This window comes from Zophobas morio, unplaced genomic scaffold (assembly GCF_036711695.1).
Source record: "Zophobas morio isolate AGI-343-1 ecotype UQ-CSIRO unplaced genomic scaffold, CSIRO_AGI_Zmor_V1 ptg000026l, whole genome shotgun sequence".
Lineage (NCBI taxonomy): Eukaryota > Metazoa > Arthropoda > Insecta > Coleoptera > Tenebrionidae > Zophobas > Zophobas morio.
The window spans coordinates 2,116,270-2,134,674 of record NW_026972131.1 but is presented as its reverse complement, the minus strand read 5'-3'; the positions used below and the strand labels follow the sequence as shown (position 1 = coordinate 2,134,674).

Sequence of the window (18,405 nt, the reverse complement as noted above, 5' to 3'; positions counted from 1 at the left end):
ACAAGTTTTCGTGTTGTACAGTTGACGTTTCCAATATTACCAACGCTATTCCATCCATCGACTTTGTGGGAATTGAAATCTTTCTCTCCAATTACTTGCATCTTTTTATCTTTACTGTTTATATCCCTCCATCTGTATCTATTACTGATTATGTGGATTTCTTTGATCTCGTTAGCAGTCTTGATCAAATCCATAACAATCTTGTTCTCTTCGTAGGTGATTTTAATACTCCTAAGTTTGGATCCGAATTAAACAATAACTTCAGTCACTGCCTTAATAACTTTGTATCATTTTGCGGCTTCTGCCAATATAATCATATTCTGAATAACTACGACAATTTGCTTGACCTTATATTTTCTATGTTTCCCTGCACCGTTTTGAGATCTGATTTTTTCCTGGTACCAGAAGATCCACTTCATCCTACATTATTATTCCATATTGATTTGGTGCCTTGCAAGAAAAGTAGCAATTTCTGTTTTAACTCTGATGACGCTGGTTTTAATTTTAGAAAAGCTGATTTTCCTTGCCTTTATGACTTATTATTAAATTATGACTGGTCCAATATATACAATTTTAGCAATGTCGATGACGCCTGTGAACACATGTACACTGTCTTATATTCTCTATTTGATTTGTGCGTGCCCAAAGTTGGCTCTTCCAAGAAAACACGACGCATATACCCTCCTTGGTTCCACAAAGAAATTATAAAATGTCTTCGACTCAAATCGGTCATGCGTAGTAAATATGTGAAGACTCATAAACTGTACTTTCATGACCAGTTTCGCAAACTTAGATCTGATGCTAAGAAACTCATCACTAACGCATATACCGAATACCTATTGCAGATGGAAAAGAACATTACCCTGGATCCAAAAAAATTTTGGTCCTTTGTCCGCTCAAAGAGAGGTGTTACGCGTATTCCCGGTACAATGTTTTACAACGATGAATGCAACACTGATCCTAATATTATTGTTAACTCCTTTGCTGATTACTTCAAAAGTGTTTTGATTGACTCTTCACCTCTCACAGACGATGTTATTTTCACGAAAGTTAACAACACAGTATCGGTTACATATATATCTGAAGATGAAATTATTGGAGAATTGAAGCGTATGAAGAACTCTGTGACTTCTGGACCTGACAGCATCCCAAGTTTTTTATTAAAAGATTGTGCCCATGTTCTCTCTAAACCGCTTTCACATATCTTTAATATTATGTTGAAGTCATCTACATTTCCTAATATCTGGAAATTGGCACAAATCTGTCCGGTACTAAAGAAAGGGGATCCCTCCCAAGTCACAAACTATAGGCCCATATCCATCTTATGCAATTTTTCCAAAGTATTTGAGAGCATCTTGTATGCTCGTATTTATGCTTCTGTTAAAAATTATATTTCTGAATATCAGCATGGGTTTATGCAAGGAAAATCCACCATTACTAATCTAGCATGTTTCTCTCAGTTCGCTTCTAATGCGCTAGATAGAAATAGTCAAGTTGATGTTATATATACGGATTTTCAGAAGGCCTTCGATCAAATTGATCACTACGTCCTGCTTAAGAAACTTGAAACCTTTGCTTTCTCTAACACTCTTCTTGCTCTTCTGAAATCTTATCTTCTCAATAGGCGTCAACAAGTTGTACATCGTAAATTTAAATCTATAGTTTTTGTCTCAACATCAGGTGTCCCCCAAGGATCCAACCTTGGATCCCTTTTATTTCTAATGTACATCAATGATATTACTGACGCGCTGGAACCCTGTAATAAATTGCTCTTCGCTGACGATTTAAAGATCTTCATGGAAATCGTGTCAATTGCTGACTGTGTCACATTACAAAATTGTCTCAATGTTCTATCCAAGTGGTGTAGTTCTAATCGTCTTCGCCTAAATTTATCTAAATGCAGTATTGTATCCTTTACAAAAAAACTCAATTACAATATATACCCATATTCAATTGAAGGAACAGTATTACACCGCAATTTCAATTTTAAAGATCTAGGTATCCTGTTTGATGCTCAACTTATGTTTAAAGAGCATATATTTAATGCTATCAATAAGGCATTCAAAATCTACGGTTTTATATATCGAAACTGTCGAAATTTTACCAATTTGACCATTTTGAATACCCTGTTTTGCTCATTGGTGCGACCTCACCTTGAATATGGTGCGTTGATCTGGTACCCCATCTATAGAACATATAATATGTCCATTGAAAAAGTGCAACGACGTTTTTTAAAATTTCTCGCCTTCAGAATGGACGGTGCTTATCCTGTACGTGGCATCGATTACAAGATTCTCTTGAATAGATTTCAATTTTCTTCTCTAGAAACTCGAAGAATGTTAACAGTCTGCGTTTCCTATATAAGTTAGCTCATGGTAAAATTGATTGCCCCTTTATCTTGGGTTCCCTTCGGTTTAATGTTCCTCGTCCTGGACTGCGTTGTTCAAGCTCTCTTACAGCCGTACCAATGTAGCAGTCAAAGCTCCAGTAGCACTATTGATGTCCACATACAACGTTCTTTGTCAAGATTGTGATTTACACCATGACTCAATAAATTCGATTTTAAATCATGCTCGTGCCGCTTTAAGTGTTGTGGAATCGTGAAACGTTCTATTGTCTCTATTATGTATACCCTGTCATTTTATTGTGTCATGTATTGTATTTTATATTGTACACTTTGATCTCTGTAACTGGGTTTTTACCTGTAGAATGATCAATAAAGATTAAAGATTAAAGATTCTTTTTCATGTTTAATTTTCTGTTCTAGAGCGAACTTGATACCCTGGCGGCGACCCTTAAGCAGTTGGAGAACCAAAAAGGTGAAGCCCAAAAACGCTTAAACGATCTCAGATCTCAGGTAATTGTCGGACGTATTTCACGATTTACAAAAACATGTTTTGCTTCGCAAAGCTTTTGTTTTGTTTGTTGCTACGATTAACGCTTGCATCCACTTATCATTTTTGATTTTTCGTTACGAATGTTTTTTGTAAATTCTTCAGCAAAAAATCCGTTGCTACTTTTAATTCCTAAGTTGTAGGCATTTTTACATAGATTAGTTTTGGCATGTTGACTTTTTTATTTACTAGAAATCTGAAATAGACAGGGAGATGGAAATTATCGTAAGGGAAATAGAGGAAGATATGCTAAAGGTAAGTGTTGTTACTAAATTACTGAGTGTGCTGAGCTATGCGCCGGTGATGGTTGATTTGATGTTTTGTGTAACATTTTTATTATGTTAACACTTAAAAAACGTCGTGTTGTAGGTAGATAAGTTGCGAGCTCAAGCAGCTGAACAAGCGGAGGCCGTCGCAGCACAAGAGTCTGAGTTGAATTCTAAGAAGGAACAGTTGGAGGGTCTGCGGAAAGAGGAACAACGGTTGGAACAGCAGAAGAGAGAGAGCGATGTGAAGTTAGAAAGTCTTACAACAAATTTACAGGATACTCAACTTAGCATAAGTCAGGTATTGGATGTCGAAATGTGGATGCATTGATTGATTAATTTTTTTTTTTTTAATTGTTGTTTAGACGAAAGCTTTAATCACTCAATTGCAAGAACAAACCCGACAGATGAACGATGCAATTGAAGCATGTGATACTGCTATTCAGTCTGGAGATGCTAATTCGGTGGTTGATACGGCCTTGAGGATTCAGCCCGATTTTCGTGATCCGGAATATTCGAAAATTGGATTGGAAAATGGCAATGCGAACAAAGAGGTAATTAACGTGAGTATATATTTGATGTTGGAATGAAGAAAAAACTTTGACTTCTAAATTATTCGATTTTTCACTTTTTTATTTCGAGCACTGGTTTGTGGAGGACGCCGGGGCTCGAAAATTTTAGAATACCGTAATGTAATTTGCTGCGTGCTTAATTGTCGCATTCTTTCGATGTGTAAGCATAAACAATTGAAGTTAAACATGTACTGATAATACACATCTTTACTTTAGAGGCGAGAAAGATCTGTCTAAAGAACTTTGGACCAATTTTACCTCGTGTTCCGTATTTTAAAATACTTTTAAAAAATTTTGAGGATGCGTGGAGTTCTTTATTTGGAAAGAATTTTAGGGGCTCCTAGTGTTTTTTTTTTTTTTTAATTTGTGATGTTTCGTTTTTGAAGGAGAAATCAAAATCTTGTCAAAACCGAAAAATTGAAACATCAAAAATTTTTACGTCTAAAAAATCCAAAAATTAAAGTATTGAATGGATGAAAATGTTGAAAATGTAAGATATAAAAACAGGAAGTTGAAAATTTAAAAATCGAAATCTTACAAAATCCCAAAATTGAAAAAACTCAAAACTTCAACAGAGAAATCGAAAAATCGGAAAATTAAAAAATCGAGAAATTGAGATATATCCAAAAATTTAAAAACGCCAAAAATTGGAAACTTTAATAATCGAAAAGACGCATAATCGAAAAACTGAGAAATCGAGAAATCGAAAATGAAAAATTGAAAAATCTAAAAATGAGAAGGCAAAAAATCGAAAGACAAAATTCGAAACAACAAAAAGTGAAAAATCTAAAGTTTAAAAATTCGAAAAATTGAAAATTTCCAAAATCAAAAAATGTAAGATTTAAAAAGTCACAAAATTACGAAAAATAGAATAAGTAAAAAAATTAAAAATCCATTAATCGAGAAATTGGGAAGTCGAAAAATCCAAAACTTTAAAAACGCCAAAAATTGAAAAATCGAAAAATTGAAACACATACATCCCAAACCCAAAACTGAAACGTTGAAAATTGGAAAAGCGAAAAATCGAAAAGATGAATTATGGAAAAACTGAGAAATCGAAATCGGAAAATTGAAAAATCGCGAAATCGAAACATCAAAAGATCAAGAAGTCGAAAAATTGTGAAATGGTAGTGGCTAAAAATCGAAAATGGCAAAATTGAAATATCGAAAAACTTATTTTGAAAAATTGAAAAATCCGAAAATCTAAAAAGGAGAAGACAAAAAATCAAAAAATTGAGAAATGGAAACAACAAAAAAAAATCGAAAATTTGAAAATTTCAAAAATCGAGCATCAAAACATCAAGAAATGAAACATCAAAAAACTGAAAAATCGAAAAATATAAGATTTAAAAAGTCGCAAAATTTTGAAAAATCGTGTAAAAAAAAAATCAAAAAAACAAAGTCGAAAAATCTAAAAATTTAAAAATCGAAATCTTGCAAAATCCCAAAATTGAACAAACCCAAAACTTCAACCGAAAAATCGGAAAATTAAAAAATCGATTAATCGAGGAATTGAGAGATATCCAAAAATTTAAATATATAAATCCCAAAACTGAAATGTAGAAAAATTGGAAACTCTAATAATCGAAAAGACGCATAATCGAAAAACTGAGAAATCGAGAAATCGAAATTGAAAAATTGAAAAAACGCGAAATCGAAACATCGAAAAGCTGAAAAATTAATTCCGGAAAATTGAAAAATCTAAAAATGAGAAGGCAAAAAATCGCAAGCAAAATTCGACACAACAAAAAGTGAAAAATCTAAAATTTAAAAATTCTAAAAATTCAAATTTTGCTAATTCAAAAAATGTAAGATTTAAAAAATCGCAAAATTTCGAAAAATCAAAAAGTCAAAAAAATAAAAATCCATTAATCAAGAAATTGGGAAGTCGAAAAATCCAAAAATTTAAAAACGCCAAAAATTGAAAAATTGAAACACAAACATCCCAAAACTGAAACGTTGAAAATTGGAAAAGCGAAAAATCGAAAAGATGAATTATGGAAAAACTGAGAAATCTAAATCGGAAAATAGAAAAATCGCGAAATCGAAACATCAAAAGATCGAGAAGTCGAAAAAATTGAGAAATGGTAGTAGCTAAAAATCGAAAATGGCAAAAAAACTGAAAAATAAATTTCGAAAAATTGAAAAATCCGAAAATCTAAAAAGGAGAAGACAAAAAATCAAAAAATTGAGAAATGGAAACAACAAAAAAAAATCGAAAATTTGAAAATTTCAAAAATCGAGCATCAAAACATCAAGAAATGAAACATCAAAATACTGAAAAATCGAAAAATATAAGATTTAAAAAGTCGCAAAATTTTGAAAAATCGTGTAAAAAAAAATGAAAAAAAACAAAGTCGAAAAATGTAAAAATTTAAAAATCGAAATCTTGCAAAATCCCAAAATTGAAAAAACCCAAAACTTCAACCGAAAAATGGGAAAATTAAAAAATCGATTAATCGAGGAATTGAGAGATATCCAAAAATTTAAATATATAAATCCCAAAACTGAAATGTAGAAAAATTGGAAACTCTAATAATCGAAAAGCTGAGAAAACGAGAAATTGAAATTGAAAAATTGAAAAAACGCGAAATCGAAACATCGAAAAGCTGAAAAATTAATTCCGGAAAATTGAAAAATCTAAAAATGAGAAGGCAAAAAATCGCAAGCAAAATTCGACACAACAAAAAGTGAAAAATCTAAAATTTAAAAATTCTAAAAATTGAAATTTTGCTAATTCAAAAAATGTAAGATTTAAAAAATCGCAAAATTTCGAAAAATCAAAAAGTCAAAAAAATAAAAATCCATTAATCAAGAAATTGGGAAGTCGAAAAATCCAAAAATTTAAAAACGCCAAAAATTGAAAAATTGAAACACAAACATCCCAAAACTGAAACGTTGAAAATTGGAAAAGCGAAAAATCGAAAAGATGAATTATGGAAAAACTGAGAAATCTAAATCGGAAAATAGAAAAATCGCGAAATCGAAACATCAAAAGATCGAGAAGTCGAAAAATTGAGAAATGGTAGTGGCTAAAAATCGAAAATGGCCAAATTGAAATATCGAAAAACTGAAAAATAAATTTCGAAAAATTGAAAAATCCGAAAATCTAAAAAGGAGAAGACAAAAAATCAAAAAATTGAGAAATGGAAACAAAAAAAAATTGAAAATTTTTAAATTTCAAAAATCGAGCATCAAAACATCAAGAAATCGAAAAATTAAAAAACTGAAAAATCGAAAAATATAAGATTTAGAGTCGCAAAATTTTGAAAAATCGTGTAAAAAAAAATAAAGTCGAAAAATCTAAAAATTTAAAAATCGAAATCTTGAAAAATCCCAAAATTTAAACAGAGAAATCAAAAAATCGGAAAATTAAAAAATTAATTAATTAATAAAAAAAATTAGGAAAATCCAAAATTTCAGAAACGCCAAAAATTGAAAAAATGAAAAATCCAAAAATTTAAGTACATAAATCCCAAATTGAAACGTCGAAACATTGTAACTCGAATAATCGAAAAAGAAATCGAAAAATTGAAAGAAACGAGAAGTCGAAACATCGAAAAACTGAAAAATTAATTCCGAAAAATTTAAAAATTTAAAAATGAGAAGGCAAAACATCGATAGACTGAAAAATCGAAACAACAAAAAATGAAAAATCTAAAATTTAACAATTCGAAAAATTGAAAATTTACAAAATCGAGAAATCAAAACATCAACGAATCGAAAAATCAAAAAATTGAAAAATTGAAAAATGTAAAAAATCGCAAAATTTCGAAAAATCGAATAAGTAAAAAATCAAAAAAACAGAAAATCTAAAATTTTAAAAATCGAAATTTTGAAAAACCCCAAACTTGAAAAATCTCAAAACTTAAATAGAGAAATCGAAAAATCGGTAAATTAAAATATCGATTAATCGAGAAATTGAGAGAAAATAAAAAATTTAGAAACGCCAAAAATTGAAAAATCCAAAAGTTTAAATACATAAATCCTAAAACTGAAACGTCGAAAAAGTGGAAACTGAAATAATCTAAAAAACGAATAATCGAAAAACTGAGAAATCGAGAAATCAAAGAAGAGACGTCGAAGAATTGAAAAATCGAAACATGGAAAAACTGAAAAATTAATTCCGAAAAATTGGAAAATCGAAAAATCGAAAAATGAGCAAGGCAAAAAATCGAAACTACAAAAAAGTGAAAAATCTAAAATTTAAAAATTCGAAAAATTGAAAATTTACAAAATCGAGAAATCAAAAAATTGAAAAACCGAAAAATGTAAGATTTAAAAAATCGCTAAATTTCGAAAAATCGAAGAACTAAAAAATCAAAAAAAAATAGGAAAACGAAATCTATAAAAATATAAAAATCGAAATATTGAGAAATCGAGAAAGAGGAAAAATCGAAAAGTCAAACAAATATAAAAATACATTAATCAAGAAATTGAGAAATTGAAAAATCCAAAAATTTAAATAAATCCCAAAACTGAAACGTTAAAAAATTGGAAAATCGAAAAATCGAAAAGATGAATTATTGAAAAACAGAAATCGATACATCAAAAGATCGAGAAGTCGAAAAACTAAAAATTGAGAAATGGAAACAACAAAAAAGTGAAAAATCTAGAATTTAAAAATTCGAAACTTTGAAAATTAAAAAATCGAGCACTCAAAACATCAACAAATCGAAAAATCAAAAAACTGAAAAATCGAAAAATATAAGATTTAAAGAGTCGCAAAATTTTCAAAAATCGAGTAAGTAATAAATCAAAAAAACAGTCGAAAATCTAAACATTTAAAAAAATTTGAAAAATGGAATCAGTAAAAGTCGAAAAATCTAAAAATGTAAAAGTCGAAAAACATTGAGAAATTCCAAAACTTCAACATTGAAAATTTGAGAAATCGAAAAATTGAGAAATCGGAAAGACGAACAATCGAAAAGTGAAAAAATTAAAAAATCCGTTAATCGAGAAATTGAGAAATCAAAAGATCCAAAAATTTAGAAACGCCAAAAATTGGAAAATTGAATTGCATAAATCCCAAAACTAAAACGTTGAAAAATTGGAAAATCCAAAAGATGAATTATCGAAAAACTGAGAATTCGAAAATTTGAAAAATCGCGAAATCGAAACATCAAAAGATGGAGAAGTCGAACAATCTAAAAATTGAGAAATGGAAGTGGCTAAAAGTGGAAAAATGGGAAAATTCAAAATTGAAAAATTTTAACCTAAAAAAACCGATAAACCGAAAAAGTGACGAATCGAAACATCGAAAAACTGAAAAATTAATTCCGAAAAAATGAAAAACCGGAAAGTCTAAAAACGAGAAGGCGAAAAATCGAAGGAAAATCGTTAAATTGAAAAATCGAAATATCGAAAAACTCAAAAATTAATTCCGAAAAATTGAAATCGAGCAATCAAAACATCAGGAAATCGAAAAATATAAGATTTAAACAGTCGCGATATTTTAAAAAATCTAATAAGTAAAAAATCAAACCCGTGAAAACTCGAAAAATCGACAAATTTAAAAGTCTAAAACCGACATATTGAAAAATCTCAAAACTTAAACATTGAAAATGTGAGAAATCGAGAAATCGAAAAATTGAGAAATCAAAAAATTTAGAAATGCCAAAAATTGAAAAATGGAAACAACAAAAAAGTGAAAAATCTAAAATTTAAAAATTCGAAAATTTGAAAATTTACAAAAAATCGAGAAATAATCAAAAAACTGATAAATCGAAAAATATAAAATTTAAAGAATCGCAAAATTTTGAAAAATCGAGTAAGTAAAAAATCAAAAAAAACAAAGTCGAAAAATCCAGAAATTTAAAAATCGAAATCTTGAAAAATCCTAAAATTGAAAAAACCCAAAACTTAAACAGAGAAATCGGAAAATTAAAAAATTCATTCATCTAAAAATTGAGGGAAGTCCAAAAATTCTAAAGATCGAAAGATGGGAAAGTTCACAATAGAAAAATTGTAACTTAAAAAACTCGATAAATCGAAAATTTGAAAGATCGAAGTATCCAAAAACTGAAAAATGAATTCCGAAACATTGAAAAATCGAAAAATCTAAAAATGAGAAGGCAAAAAATCGAAAGACAGAAAATTGACGCAACAAAAAAGTGAAAAATCTAAAATTTAAAAATTGGAAAAATTAAAAATTTGCAAACTCGAAAAATCAAAACATCAACGAATCGAAAAATCAAAAAATTTAAAAATCAAAAAATGTAAGATTTAAAAAGTCGAAAAATCTAAAAATTTAAAAGTCGAAATACATATTGAAAAATTCCAAAACTTTAACACTGAAATTTGGAAAATCGAAAAATTGAGAAATCGGAAAGACGAAAAATCGGAAAGTCAAAAAATTAAACAATCGTTAATCGAGAAATTGAGAAATCGAAAAATCCAAACTTTTAGAAATGCCAAAAATTGGAAAATTTAAATAAATAAATCCCAAAACTGAGAAATCGAAAAATGAGAAAATTCAAAATTGAAAAATATTAACTTTAAAAAACCGATAAACTGAAAAATTAATTCCGAAAAATTGAAAAGCCAGACAAGAAGGCCAAAAATCGAAAGAAAACCGTTAAATTGAAAAATCGAAATATCGAAAAACTGAAAAATTAATTCCGAAAAATTGAAAAATCTAAAAATGAGAAGGCAAAAAGTCGAAAGACTGAGAAATCGAAACAACAAAAAAGTGAAAAATCTAAAATTTAAAAATTCAATAAATTAAACATTTCCTAAATCGAGAAATTAAAACATCAACGAATCGAAAAAACAAAAAATGTAATATTTAAAAAGTCTAAAAATCTAAAAATTTTAAAATCGAAATACATATTGAAAATCCCAAAACTTGAATATTGAAAATTTGAGAAATCGAGAATTCTGAAAGACGAAAAATCGAAATGTCAAAAATTTTAAAAATCCATTAATCCAGAAATTGAGAAATCGAAAGATTTAAATACATAAATCCCAAATTTGAAAATCGAAAAGACGAATTATTGAAAAACTGAGAAATCGAGAAATCGAAATCTAAAAATTAAAATATCACGAAATCGAAACATCAAAAGATCGAGAAGTCGAAAAATTGAGAAAAGGAAGTTATAAGATAAACCGAAACAGTGAAGAATCGAAACATCGAAAAACGGAAAAATTAATTACGAAAGACTGAGAAATCGAAATAATAAAAAGGTGAAGAATCTAAAAATTCGAAAAATTGAAAATTTACTAAATCGAGAAATCAAAACATCAACGAATTGAAAAACAAAAGATTGAAAAATCGAAAAATGTAAGGTTTAAAATGCCGTAAAATTGAAAAATCGAATAAGTAAAAAATCAAAAAAACAGCAGAAAGTCCAAAAATCAAAAAAATTAAAAATCCAAATAAATACATATTGAAAAATTCCAAAACTTAAACATTGGAAATTTGAGAAATCGAGCATTTGGAAAGACGAAAAATTTAAAAATTTAAAAATCCATTAATCCAGAAATTGAAACATCGAGAAGTTAAAATACATAAATCTCAAAACTGAAAAATTGGAAAATCGGAAAATCGAAAAGATGAATTATCGAAAAACTAGGAAATCGAGAAATCGAAATCGAAAAATTAAAAAATTACAAAATCGAAACATCAAAAGATTGAAAAGTTGAGAAGGAATGGAAGTGACTAAAAATCGAAAAATGGAAACATTCACAATTGAAAAATGTTTACCTAAAAAAACCGATAAACCGTTAAATTGAAAAAACAAAAAAGTGAAAAATCGAAAATTTGAAAATTTCAAAAATCGAGCAATCAAAACATCAACAAATCAAAAAAAAAAACTGGAAAATCGAAAAATATGAGGTACTGTGTAATCAATTTCTGTAAACATGCAAGGTAACTTTAGTCCTTGTCCATTTTATTCCCTAGTGTTTAGGGAATTATGGCAACCCGCAGAAAGGAGGCGGAGGAACTTAATATCCCTCGCTGCTGAGCCGACAATACTTTTAATAATGATAGTCCAACCCTGGGTGTCATAATATTCCAAAATAATAAAAATAAATTATTATTGCTAAATATTTGTTAAGTGTTGTTAAATGCAAAAAACTGCACAAATAACACAATACATTTATATACAATTTAATCGTATTTTCCTTTTTAGAATAGTTTTGGAGACTCAAAACATGATCCATTCAGCAGTAAACCAAATGGTCCTTTGGATTCCTCCGGTTTTGGGGACGATCTTTTTAATAACGGTTTGTTTCTTACTCATGCACCTATACTATCTATACTTACTCTAAATATTTTATAGATACTTTCAAGAATTCCAATGCCTTTGAACCTAGTGATCCGTTTAATTCTGCCTTTTCAAAATCTACCGTAAGTTTTTTATGAAATACTAAATTGCGTGTTAATTTAAAACATGGATTCATATATTTTAGGATGATGGTTTTTTATCCGACCCTTTTGGAGGAAACGCGTTTACTGCAAGTACGACACCAAAATCAGATCCGTTTGACGCTTTCGGCGATTCTCGTAAAAGTGTTGATTCTGCAGTCGAGGTAACCAGATTATTTTTGCATGCATTTTAAGACGTTTTTTACGATTTTGGATTCGCAGGAGGACAAGGATGCCTTTGGATGTGATCCCTTCGCGGTTTTACATGCGCCTACACGAGACGGAGCTCCCGCTCCTCCTCGACCCACAAGTCCTAGTCCAGCTTTGCCTCCTAAAAAAAGTAAACAGCCTCCACCGAGGCCAGCTCCACCTCGACCAGCGCAACCTCCAGCTGTCAAGAGACCATCACAAACGGACCTATTCAGTTCAGGGAATGACTCATTTTCATCGAGCGGTGGTGGTTTTGCTGATTTTTCAGATTTCGACTCTAAGGTAATTATGATTTAGGCTGGTTTTTTTCTAAATGATGAAATTTTTAAGTGTTTGCACTATAGTTGCGCGAAGAACTGTTTTATCCCTTTTCCTCAAAATCCATCTACACAAGATCCAAATTATTCCTTGAAACACTTGGTATGGTTCTTTTACTTTCTTGTTTTGTTATTTTTGCGTAGATGTAGTGGGTGCAGATGCCAGTATGTAACAGATTTCGTAGTTCTGTACACATTTCAAAGACAGTCAAATTTATAACCAATGATCACAAAAATTCAAAACTACTTCTTGTATGAACCCATAAGAGAACTTTTAACGAAATTTATAATGTTGTTTCTTTGTAAGCCTATAAAAAAATCTGCTCAAGTTCACTTGAAAATTATGTCCTTGTTGTCGAAATAAGTCTACACGTGTTAAGAAAACAAGGCAAAATGTAGCCCCGCCCACCCACCCTAACTTATTTGTGATGATTTTTTTTTTTCGTCGTGAGCCAAGAAGGCGGAGCTTAACTGCAAAATCCTTATTTCTCTACGAGAAATTAAAAACATGTTTTTGAATACCGGGTTGTTCAAAGAATACTATGTATACTAAGAAAAAAGTCCAAATATAAAACCCCGCCCACCCACCCTACCTCAATTGTGATGATTTTTTTTAATCGCCGAGAGCCAAAGGAGCGGAATTTAATTGTAAAATTCTTATTTTTCTACTACAAATTACCATGTGAAATATGTTTTTTAGTAATCGTATCATACAAAGAAAATAAAATAAAAAAAAAATAAAAAAATAAAATAAAGTCGAAGTTGACCGTGAAATTGGGAAGGCGGAGATTACGCAGGGTAAAATATTTACCCTGACAAAAGAGGCTTCAAATTTTACTCGTTTTGTATAGCTCTCCAAGTTTCGATTCTTTCGTCATTTTATCAAAATAGAAAATATTGGTGTAATTAAAAAAAAAAATGCACAACACATTCAAAATTATTCGAAAGCTATCGGTGCTTTATTTTTGATACTCTATATAAATTGTTGAATTATAAAAATTGGTCTAAAGTTATTTAGACAGGTGCTTTCCTCGCTCTTGAAGTCCGGTATAACATACTCAGTTTTGTCAGATAATTTTGCTGATAACGCAGTAAAGAGATCCATCTGGCGAATGACAAATTTTATGTTTTCTCGACGTTTGTCGATTTTATATCACAATTTTTGGTTTCTTTATTTTCTTTGGTTTTTTTGTTGTTTCTTTCGATTTACAATTTTTTATTGATTTAATTTTTCAAATTTTCAGGCTTTGATTTTTCAATTGTATGATTTTCCACGTTTAAAATTTTTCAATTTGCAGTTTTTGGATTTCCAGTCTTCCAATTTTTCGATTTCTTTAATTTGCAATATTTTGATTTTACAATACATATTTCTTTTTTTTTTCATTTTTGACATTTTTCAAGTTTTCATCATATGTATACTTTTTCGTTTTTTTTTACTTTTGATTTTTCAATTTTACAGTTTCTTGACTTCTAAATTTTTCAATTTTTCCAATTGCAATTTTTCGATATTACAGTTTCTCATTTTTCGATTTTTCACCTATTCTCAGTTTTTAATTTTTGTCATTTTCAATTTTTCGTTTCCTCAATTTTTCAAGTTCTCGATTTTTATTTTCCATTTTCCCGATTATTTTAAATTTTCATTCTCTCGATTTTATGTCACAAATTTTCATTTTTTCAATTCCTTTATTTCTTGTTGTTTCTTTCGATTTTTCAATTTTTAGTTTCTTTAATTTTTCGAACTTTCAATTTCTCAATTTTTCGTTTCCACAATTTTTCATGTTCCCGATTTTTATTTTTCTATTTGGCGAATTTTTAATTTTTATTTTCTCGATTTGTATCACAATTGTTTGGTTTTTCATTTCCTTTATTTTCTGTGTTTTTTTTTTCGATTTTACAATTTTTCAAATTTTCAGGCTTTGAATTTTCAATTCGTCCATTTTTCAATTTTTAAATTTTTCACTTTGCAGTTTTTGGATTTCCACCTCGTTTTTACTTTTTGGATTTTCAATTTTGCGTTAAACTTTAGATTTTGCAAATTTTCGACAGTTTTATACTTCGATTTCTCAATTTTTTTTTCAACTTTTCGATGTTTCAATTTTTTTTATTTCTGGATTTATCGAATTCAGATGTTTGGATGTTTTGATTGTTCATTTCTCAATTTTTTTCTATTTCTGGATGTTTCGATTTTTGGATTTCTCGGTTTTTCGATTTTCCAATTTTTCGATATTTCGATTTTTCAGTTATCCAATTTTTCAATTTTTTTTAATTCTGGAGTTTCTATTTGTCAAGTTTTCAGTTTTTCGATTTTTAAGTTTTAGGTTTTCGAATTTTTCTTTTTTGATGTTTGGATTTCTCCATTTTTGAATTTTGCGATATTTCAACTGTTCAGTGTTTTAAATTTTAGTTTTTTCGATTTCTGGATTTTTTGATTTTCCAGTTCTTCAGTATTTCTATTTTCCAATTTTTCAAATTTTGACGTTGCTAAATTTTCAGTTTTCCGATTTTTCAATTAATATTTTTTCCCCCCGTTTCTCGAATTCGCTGTTTCGATTTTTCAGTTCTTCAATTCTTCGATTTTTGGATTTTTCGGTTGGCTAATTTTTTAATTTCTCAATTTTGGGTGTTTATTTCAGTTTTGGGATTTTTCAATATTTCTATTTTTCGATTTTTAATTTTTTTGGATTTTCAGTTTTTCGTTTTTTAAACTTTTTTCAGTTTTCGACTCTTTTATATATATTTCGATTTCTGAATTTTTCGAATTTTCAGTTCTTGTACATATATATTTCTTTTTTCCGAATTTTTTATTTTTACGATTTTTCAGTTTTTTGAGAACTCGATTTATCGAGATTCGGATGTTTCGATGTTTTGATTGTCTCAGTTTTTGAATTTTTCGATGTCCGATTTTTCGATTTATCGCTTTTTCATTTTTTCACTTTTCGGCTTTTCGAATTTTGAATGTACCGATTTTTCAATTTTCCAATTTTTTAAATTGTCAAGTTTTGATGTTTCTGAATTTTCAGTTTTCCGATTTCTAAATTAATCTATTTTTTGATTTTTCCCATTTTCGACTTGCCAAGGTTTCGATTTTTCAGTTTTTCAGTTCCTCAATTTTTCGATTTTTCAGGCTCCAGATTTTTCAATTTTTCGATTCTTTGGGTTTGCAATTTTTTGGCTTTTAGATTTCTCGAGTTTTCAGTTCTATATTTGAATTTTTCAATTTTTGAAATTTAAAGTTAATTATAAGTAACTTTTTTAAAATACACATTAGAAGAACACGAACAAAAACAGAGTAAGATACATTAATAAAAATACAGGGTGTGAGTGAGAATTTCATCGGATTGTATTCTTTGAACACCACAATACTCAAAAACATGTTTTTAATTTCTTGTAAAGTAATAATTATTTTGCAGTTAAGCTCCACCCTCTTGGTTCACGGCAAATAAAAAAAATCATCAAAATTGAGATAGGGTGGGTGGGCGGGGTTTATATTTGGGCTTTTTTCTTAGTGTACATAGTATTCTTTGAACAACCCGATACTCAAAAACATGTTTTTAATTTCTTGTAAAGAAATAAGTGTTTTGCAGTTAAGCTCCGCCCCCTTGCTGAACGGCGAATAAAAAAAATCATCACAATTGAGATAGGGCGGGTGGGCGGGCTTACATTTTGCTTTTTTATTTTAATATGTGTAGACTTACTTTCACAACAAGAAACTTAAAACATGTTTAAAATGAAAAATTTGAAGGAAATATCGATTTTGCATTTAGGCTCCCCCCCCCCCAGATCCATATTTCCTTCCAAAATGTACCACTTTAACAATGTTCTAAGTTCCTTGTTGTGAAAAGATGGCTATGTATATTAATAAAAAGGAGGCAATATATAAGCCCCGCCCACCCGCCCTATCTCAATTCTGGTGATTTTTTTTATTCGTCGAGGGAAAAACTGGAAAATGTAACATTGCAATCGAAGAATCCAAAAATCGACTAAAGGAAAAATTAGAAGTCGAATAATTCTAAAATCGAAAAACTGAAATATAGAAAAATCGAAAAATTTGAAAATAGAGAAATGGAAAAATCAAACATTGAGAAAGCAAAAAATTATAAAAAGAAAAAATTGTTAGCTAAAAAATCGAAATGTTGAGCACTCGAAAAATTCAAAAATCGGGAAAAATAGAGAAACTGAAAAATAAAAAAAATTGGCAATGAGATGCTCAAAATTCACAGAATAATAAAATTGAAAAATCCAGACTGAAAAATTGAATAATTCTAATATCGAAAAATTAAGAAATGCGGAATCGAAAAATTGAAAACTCGGATAATTGTAAAAAATCAAAAAACGGAAATTGAAATTTTAAAAATGATGATTTTTTTTTTATTCGTCATGAGCCAAGAAGGCGGAGGTTAACTGCAAAATCCTTTTCTCTGCGAGAAATTAAAAACATGTTTTTGAGTATCGTATTGTTCAAGATTAAGCTCCACCCATAGGTGTCCTGATCTAATAAACAGTAATGAAGTTTCATTCGTTGGCAGACCTAGGGGCGGAGCCTAATTGCAAAATCCAGATTTCTTTACCAAAATTTACCATTTTAAATGTGTTTTAAGTTTCTAAGAATAAAAAACCCATCACAATTGAGATGGGGTGGGTGGGCGGGGTCTATATTTTGCCTTTTTTTTTCTTAATATACATAGTATTTTTTGAACAACACGATACTCAAAAACATGTTTTTAATTTCTTGTAAAGAAATAATTATTTTGCAGTTAAGCTCCACCCTCTTGGTTCACGGCGAATAAAAAAAATCATCACAATTGAGACAGGGTGGGTGGGCGGGATTTATATTTTTTCTTTTTTCTTAGTATACATTGTATTCTTTGAACAACCCGATACTGAAAAACCTGTTTTTAATTTCTTGTAAAGAAAACTATTTTGCAGTTAAGCTCTGCCCTCTTACTGAACGGCAAATAAAAAAAATCATCACAATTGAGGTAGGGCGGGTGGGCGGGCTTACCTTTTGCAACATGAAACTTAAAACTTGTTTAAAATGGAAAATGTAACATTGAAAAATCCAAAAATAGGAAATTCGGAATGGAAATCTAAACATTGCAATCGAAAAATTGAAGTATTGAAAAATTAACAAACTGAAAGTTTCAAAAATCGAAGAATCCAAAAATCGACTAAAGGAAAAATAGAAGTCGAATAATTCTAAGATCGAAAAACTGAAATATAGAAAAATCGAAAAATTGGAAAATAGAGAAATGGAAAAATCAAACATTGAAAAAGTGAAAAATTAGAAAAAGAAAAAATTGTTGGCTGAAAAATCGAAATGTTGAGCAGTCGAAAAATTCAAAAATGGCTATATATATTGAGAAAAAGAAGGCAAAATATAAGCCCCACCCACCCACCCTATCTCAATTGTGATGATTTTTTTTTAATCGTCGAGAGCCAAAGGAGCGGAATTTAATTGCAAAATCGATAATTTCCAACAAAAATTTACTATTTTAAGCATGTTTTATTTTTCTTATTGTGAAAAGAGGACTACACATAAGAAGTATGGTTGAAAATAATGTCATTGTATGCTACTGAAAGATGATACAACTTTGGCGTTCGACTTTTTTTAGGTCCAATAGTTTTTTAATTTAATAAAGTTAAAACAGCTAAAATTGACATCTTTTAAACAAAAACTTACAACACAAAAAGTACAGACAACAGAAATAAAAAAGAAATGAAGGCAGCGATAAAAATAACGCATTAAAAAAATAGAAGCAAATGTTAACATGATTG

General features: G+C 29.3%; 1 protein-coding gene across 4 annotated transcripts in view; it reads left to right on the top strand.

The window, feature by feature from the left end:
* The window catches only part of LOC135136154 (epidermal growth factor receptor substrate 15-like 1), a 33,403-nt gene that overhangs the window by 13,809 nt on the left and 1,189 nt on the right, over positions 1 to 18,405 (top strand). For 2 of the 4 annotated variants that reach the window (XM_064065295.1, XM_064065298.1), the window contains exons 8-15: positions 2,768 to 2,857; positions 3,087 to 3,149; positions 3,264 to 3,461; positions 3,526 to 3,723; positions 11,868 to 11,961; positions 12,018 to 12,085; positions 12,148 to 12,267; positions 12,326 to 12,595. In XM_064065295.1, coding sequence (XP_063921365.1) covers positions 2,768 to 2,857; positions 3,087 to 3,149; positions 3,264 to 3,461; positions 3,526 to 3,723; positions 11,868 to 11,961; positions 12,018 to 12,085; positions 12,148 to 12,267; positions 12,326 to 12,595 — 1,101 coding nt within the window. The remainder of the gene's footprint in view (positions 1 to 2,767; positions 2,858 to 3,086; positions 3,150 to 3,263; positions 3,462 to 3,525; positions 3,724 to 11,867; positions 11,962 to 12,017; positions 12,086 to 12,147; positions 12,268 to 12,325; positions 12,596 to 18,405) is intronic. The other 2 variants (XM_064065296.1, XM_064065297.1) reach the window with 2 other exon arrangements.